The sequence below is a fragment of the Cherax quadricarinatus genome, unplaced genomic scaffold (assembly GCF_038502225.1).
Source record: "Cherax quadricarinatus isolate ZL_2023a unplaced genomic scaffold, ASM3850222v1 Contig6648, whole genome shotgun sequence".
Classification (NCBI taxonomy): domain Eukaryota; kingdom Metazoa; phylum Arthropoda; class Malacostraca; order Decapoda; family Parastacidae; genus Cherax; species Cherax quadricarinatus.
Genome location: NW_027201674.1, coordinates 1 through 6996, shown reverse-complemented (window position 1 = coordinate 6996; position 6996 = coordinate 1). Strand labels below are relative to the sequence as shown.

At 40.0% G+C, this 6996-nt stretch overlaps 1 protein-coding gene across 1 annotated transcript; it reads left to right on the top strand.

Moving 5' to 3' along the window:
* Positions 1-862: 862 nt before the first annotated feature.
* Positions 863-6178, top strand: LOC128702524 (ankyrin repeat and protein kinase domain-containing protein 1; the record flags this gene model as incomplete). Its single annotated transcript, XM_070082065.1, is given in 4 exon segments — positions 863-1023; positions 3533-3645; positions 5543-5622; positions 6022-6178. Coding segments are annotated over 4 exon segments (411 nt in total). The 3' UTR covers positions 6157-6178.
* Positions 6179-6996: the final 818 nt, after the last annotated feature.

The window sequence follows — 6996 nt, the reverse complement described above, 5'->3', positions numbered from 1 at the left end:
GTTTTACCAACGCTCTTATATGGGTGTGAAGCATGGGTGATGAATGTTGCAGCGAGGAGAAGGCTGGAGGCAGTGGAGATGTCATGTCTGAGGGCAATGTGTGGTGTGAATATAATGCAGAGAATTCGTAGTTTGGAAGTTAGGAGGAGGTGCGGGATTACCAAAACTGTTGTCCACAGGGCTGAGGAAGGGTTGTTGAGGTGGTTCGGACATGTAGAGAGAATGGAGCGAAACAGAATGACTTCAAGAGTGTATCAGTCTGTAGTGGAAGGAAGGCGGGGTAGGGGTCGGCCTAGGAAAGGTTGGAGGGAGGGGGTAAAGGAGGTTTTGTGTGCGAGGGGCTTGGACTTCCAGCAGGCGTGCGTGAGCGTGTTTGATAGGAGTGAATGGAGACGAATGGTTTTTAATACTTGACGTGCTGTTGGAGTGTGAGCAAAGTAACATTTATGAAGGGGTTCAGGGAAACCGGCAGGCCGGACTTGAGTCCTGGAGATGGGAAGTACAGTGCCTGCACTCTGAAGGAGGGGTGTTAATGTTGCAGTTTAAAAACTGTAGTGTAAAGCACCCTTCTGGCAAGACAGTGATGGAGTGAATGATGGTGAAAGTTTTTCTTTTTCGGGCCACCCTGCCTTGGTGGGAATCGGCCAGTGTGATGATAAAAAATATTTAGTGGGGTAATAAGAGTATTAAGTAGGTCATGTGTTTCTAGTGGACATGGACTGTCCAAAAATTGATGAGGGGGGGGAGATTTTACAATGGTTCCCAGGGAAGATAAACTTTAAATGTATTTTCTCATTTTTTGGGTCACCTGACCTTGGTGGGAAACAGCCAGTGTGTTAAAATAATTATTCTTCTTTTCCAGAATGAGAACTTGCTGTACGTGCATAATGAAGAAGGCTACAACTTGCTACAGAAAGTGGTGGGCATCAACAACGTGGAGATGGTACGATGGTGCCTCACCCGTAATGTTGATATTAACCGTGGTGTCTGTTCCCTTCCTCTGCACATAGCTTGTCTTCGAGGGTGAGTACTGTTGTATCTTGTCTTCGAGGGTGAGTACTGTTGTATCTTGTCTTCGAGGGTGAGTACTGTTGTATCTTGTCTTCGAGGGTGAGTACTTTTGTATCTTGTCTTCAAGGGTGAGTACTGTTGTATGTTTTCGAGGGTGAGTACTGTTGTGTCTTGTCCTCGAGGGTGAGTACTGTTGTATCTTGTTTTCGGGTGTGAGCACTGTTTCTTGACTGCTACAGCAGCAGCAGAGGAAATTGATGAACCACTGTCGAGTCTCCTCTTCTCATCTTCTGGCTTCGTCTCCTTTTTTCTTGCTCATTTGGGACTTGACAATGGTCCAGAATAGAAAAAATTTATCATTGGTTTGTTCTTCTTAGTGAGGGTTATTCGTGAAAATTTTTGAGTTTGAGAGGAAACTAAGAACAGTCAGTTAACCCTTTGACTGTTTCAGTCATATATATACGTCTTACAAGGTACCATATTTGACGTATATATACTCGTAAATTCTAGCGGCTTCAAATCAAGCAGAAGAAAGCTGGTAGGCCCACATGTGAGAGAATGGGTCTGTGTGGTCAGTGTGCACCATATAAAAAAAATCCTGCAGCATGCAGTGCATAATGAGAACAAAAAAACTCCGACCATTTTTTTTAATTAAAATGCCGACTTTGTGGTCTATTTTCGTATAGTATTTATGGCTGTATTCTCGTTTTCTTGGTCTCATTTGATAGAATGGAAAACATATTATAGAAATAGCGGTGATTTTGATTGGTTTTACTATGAAAAGAACCTTAAAATGGAGCTCAAAGTAGGGGAAGTGTTTGATTTTTGCCGATGTTCAAAAGTAAACAAATAATGTCATTGTCCAATAAATGTCCAAGTAGCCATTCTAATATGCAGTCATGAATGGGTTGACATTATTTGTACAATTATTACAATATTGCAGTAGTCTGCATAACAGTAAATCTTCTATTTTTTGTTTGACTAAAAATTCGGAATAGAAAGCAAGAGTAATATCAGAGGGGCCTGGAGACATGACTGATGAACAAAGAAAATGTTATTTTAGAGCCAGGAATGTCTGCATTGTTCATTCTGGACCCTATTTTGAAATTGTCATATTTTTTAATTTTCGTGAAATTGGCCAAATTGCAAATTTCTGACCACGTTATTGGGTAGCTGAAATTGGTAAATGGGCAGTTTCTTGTACTCAGCCGATAGAAAAAATGGAGTTATAAAGAAATAGCTATGAGTTTGGTTGACTGGAACAACACAATTAGCCGAAAATAGGGCTCAAAGTGGGCGAAATCACCGATTCATAAATATCGCCGAGGTCGCTAACTTTGCAAGAGCATAATTCCGTAAGTTTTCCATCAAATTTCGAACTTTTGGTGTCATTACCATCGGAAAAAGTTTCTCTATCATTTCATAAGAAAAAAAATATATATATATTTTTTTTTAATTTTTGCGACACCAGGAGAGACCTCAGGATTGGGGGTTGCGACAGTCAAGGGGTTAAAAAGTCAATCTATATAGTGCTGGTTTTGTAAATGAAATTGAAAAGGCCTTCATATTAGATGCCATTTAATTTTGGATGCATTTACTGACTATATACATGAGCTTTTTAAGAGATTTGACTGTACGTATATGTGAGAGTTCTATGTGGTTGAAAGAAGTGTAAATATCTGGGGAAAAAGCTTACGTCTCGGTAATTACACTAGACGGAGGAATGCCTTGATGCCACTGAAGGGCTCTTGGTCCAAGGAATTGAATCTACCCTTCCCTTCCTTGGTTCAGACGAGATTAATACTCATTCCCTGGGCTCTGTCTCATGGCCGAGCTCCAGGATTAGAAAGACTTGCTTAACTTTGTTTAACCCCCTTGCAGGTTTACCACTACCCCATGAGTCAATAATCTTCAGAAAGAATGCAAGGCACAATTCAGTAAGTCGTCGACTTACAAACACATTGGGGACTTTCTAAACTGTGTACGGTATAATAATGATATTTGCACGATACAAAAGATTCTCAACTTATGCATTTGTAAGTCAAGGATTTACTATACACACAGATAACTCACACACAGGATAGACAAACTTGTGACGACATTTCGGTCCCAGTTAGACCGTTAACTAGTGTGCCTCGTTAATCAACAAAAAAAAAATAGAATAAAAATTATTTCTTTGTATGGTATACAAACTCTGGTTTACATGTAATAAAGTACGTATTGTTAAGTGCAAAGAGAGTCACTAGCATGCACGAACACTTCGAACCGAAATGTCATTTTCTTACTGGATATAACTATGACCATAATTTTTAAAGGGGTGGAGGGGTAAGCCAGCGGAAGGCCTCGGTCAGATGATGTAAAGCTCCAGCGGTGGGTCATCTGACTAAGACCCGCATCAGGAAACACTTGTCCTGTTTCCTGACAAATCTTACTAGCCTAATCTACGTGTGGGTTATTAGTGTACTATAATGTTTGTTTGGTGTTCCACAACTCGCCCTCAGAGATGTTTATTTTGTGGCAGGTATGAGGACTGTGTGGAGGTGCTGCTCAAACATGGCGCCAGAATTGACGTGGAAGCTCGCATGTGCTGGCCGGGACCCCACAACCAAAACTGCGAGCAACGGGGAAAATACTGTGAGTGCATTCATGTGTTTTTAACTCCGGCCACCTACCAAGGGCATTAATTATTATTTGCATATATATCAGGACATTAAAGGTATACAAAGAGAGCCTACAACGTGAAGAATATACGTGAATGATGCAATTCGTCGAATGATGAGACTTTGGATATATTCATTATCTTCTGGACACACATCTAGGAATAACTGATGGTGAGTGTGTTTCTGTGCTGTGGTTAAGCTGCCAAAATTATGCATTATACTGTGATGGTCATAATACCGTACTGTACAGTCCTTTCTCAGGAGTAAGTTGCTGTACAGTACGCCCCCAGTATACTGTACATCTCACTTCTGAAATAACAGATAAGATACACTGGTTGCATCGTACTTTTAACTCTTTTATATCCAATGTACACTGTAGTAAATTGTGTACACACTACAGTATTATTGTAATATGTGTACACAGTACTATGTCAGATGTGCACCAGAGTACTTTAGCACCTACGCTATGATTTTTTAACAGTGTTCTGTTTTAACCCTTTCAGGGTCCGTCCCGTAGATCTACGGCTTTACGGTGAGTGTCCAAACCGTAGATCTACGCCATGAGCTCAGCTCACTCTGATAAACTGTGAGTGGTACATTTGGGCCTAGATATGAGAGAATACATCTATGTGGTATGTGTGCACCACATAAAACAGATCCTGCAGCACACTGTGTATAATGAGAGAAAAAAACTGAAATCATGATTTTTCGATTAAAACAGCGACTTTGCAGTGTTTTTTCGTATGTTTTTTATAGTTGTATTTGCGATTTCTTGGTCTCATTTGATAGAATGGAAGACATATTACAGAAATAGAGATGATTTTGATTGGTTTTAGCACTGGAAATGGCTTGAAACTGAGCTCAAAGTAGCGGAAATGTTAAATTTTTGCCGATATTCAAGAGTAAACAAACGACCTCACACGTCTAATACACATCAGCTGGTGGGTCTAATATACATTCACAAATATGGTGATGATATTTATACAATTATTACAGTATTGCATAACAGTAAATCTTCTATTTTTTGGTGTGAATAAAAATTCATTATGTGAATAAAAAATCAAAATGGAATTTATTTGTAAAGCCTCAAAATGTAACTAATGAACAGAGGAAATGTTAGTTTAGTTCCAGGAATACCTACATTGTTTATTCTGGAGCCTATTTTGAAATTGGAATATTTTGAACTTTGTGTTAAATTGGCCAAATTAACAATTTCCGATCACTTTATTTTGTAGTTGAAACAGTTGATTTGGCGATTTCTTGTGCTCAATCGATAGAATAGAAGTAATACTAGTGAAATAGCTAAGAATTTGGTTGATTGGAATAATGTAATTGGCCTAAAATGGGAGTCAAAGTCGGCAAAATCGCCGACTCGTAAATATCGCTGACACATCAAAATTCGCGAGAGCATAATTTCGTCAATTTTCCACCAAATTTCATACTTTTTGTTTTATTACCTTCACAAAAAGATTCTCTACGATTTCATAAGAAAAAAATAACAAATTTTTTTTTTGAAAATTCTTGGACACTGGTGCGTGACTTCAGATTTTGGCCTTGGACCCTGAAAGGGTTAATAGACACTCGGACAACCTTCCCTATTAATCTGTTATAAAACATTGTAACAGGAGGTGTGGGGATCTGTTGCAGTTGTTAAACTGTAGTATTGGTGCATCTCTGACAAGACAGTGATGGAGTGATGATGAAAGCGTTTCTTCGTTTTTGGGTCACTTGACCTCGGTGGGAAACGACCAAAAGAAAATAAACAGGAGATTGAACAAGTTATTTCACAGAAAAAAAAGAAATTTACCTTGACTCGAAAATTTGCTCTCTTTGCATAAATTCTGTTTGAAGACACACCTGTGTTGTTACAGGTGTACCGGATGTGGCGATGGGTGACCGATCCAGCGATAAGCTCCAGAACGCTATATATTATGCCATAGATGGAGACCAAGTGAGTACTCCTTTCACCGCCTTCCTCTTTTCTGATAAACCCTCAAAATTATGCATTTTTCAAAAGCTTCAAGTGTGTATTCCTCTATAGTTATACGTACCTTTGTGTTCTTCCTTGTAGAATGATTTCGATCCATGTGAGGGAAATGACGAGCTTACGGTAAACCAATAACTGTATCTACTAAATATCTCCTTTTAAGATTATTATTATTTATTTCTTTATTATTATAATAGTATTGCTGGGGGGGGGAAGGTTGTAATATACTCTAGATAGCACTGGAACTTTGAAATGAGGTGAGGTAGGATAATGTCTGCGGTTAGACTTTTTCAATTGAAAACAAACACTCTTTGTGTACAGTAATGCTTGTGAATGACAGATATATCTCCTGTGTGACCCCAGGTGGACATTCTAGAGTTGTTGACCCAGCAGGGGGAGGATCACTGGCTGCCATGGCAGCAGAAACGACCCTTGTTGCATATTGCCTGCGAACGTGGAGCCTGGAACTGTGTCAAGTATTTGGTTCTGGAGAGGTGAGTTGTCATGGGGTCAGTGTGTTGGTGTCTCAGCTGCTGAGGCTGCGGTAAATTAGTTTTAACATATGAGGTGTTGTGCGAGAGAAAAGGATGAGCGTAAGTGCTGCCGGTTAGACGGGTTAGCGAAGGAATTGATTTCCTAATGTTGTATCTGCTTCTGAGAATGTGTAAATATTGTCTGCTGTGTTTGTAGGACTGAGAGTCTCATGATAAAGAGTAGTAACCTGACCTTCTAAGTTCCAATGTTTCCCACGTCTGCATTTTTTCTGTCGTGTGAATTTGGCGCTTGTTCTTTTCTCCCACTTAACTCCTCGTATGATTGCTAGATGCTTGAACATCAAAGAGGCATGTGTGAGCATGTTAGAGATTAGCGAGTGGAGACTAAGTGATTTTTTTAATGCATGATGTGCTGTTAGAGTGCAAGCAATGTAACATTAAGCATTCAAGAATACCAGTTAGCTGGACTTAACGAGGTATATCCTCACCCATCCTCATCTAACCAAGGTATATCCTCAACGCACTGAAATCACAGTCCAGATAACTAAACCATACCACAGGTGGGGTTTGAACCCGCAGTCAGTCCCAAAACTCCAGACCATCGTGTTAGCCACTGGGCTAACGGTCTGGAGTTTTAAGACTCTGACCGCGGGTTCAAACCCCACCCATGGTATGGTTTGTTTGCAATCGTGTCATTACGATTTCGTGAGTCCAGACAACTCCTTGTGGAACACCGGGAGCCAGCACTGTAACAGTTTGTAGGATTTTCTGACAAATCTCATTTTTTAAGTCTTGAAGGAGGGAAGTGCAAAGCCTGGCCTCTGAAGGAGGGGTGTAGAGGCTG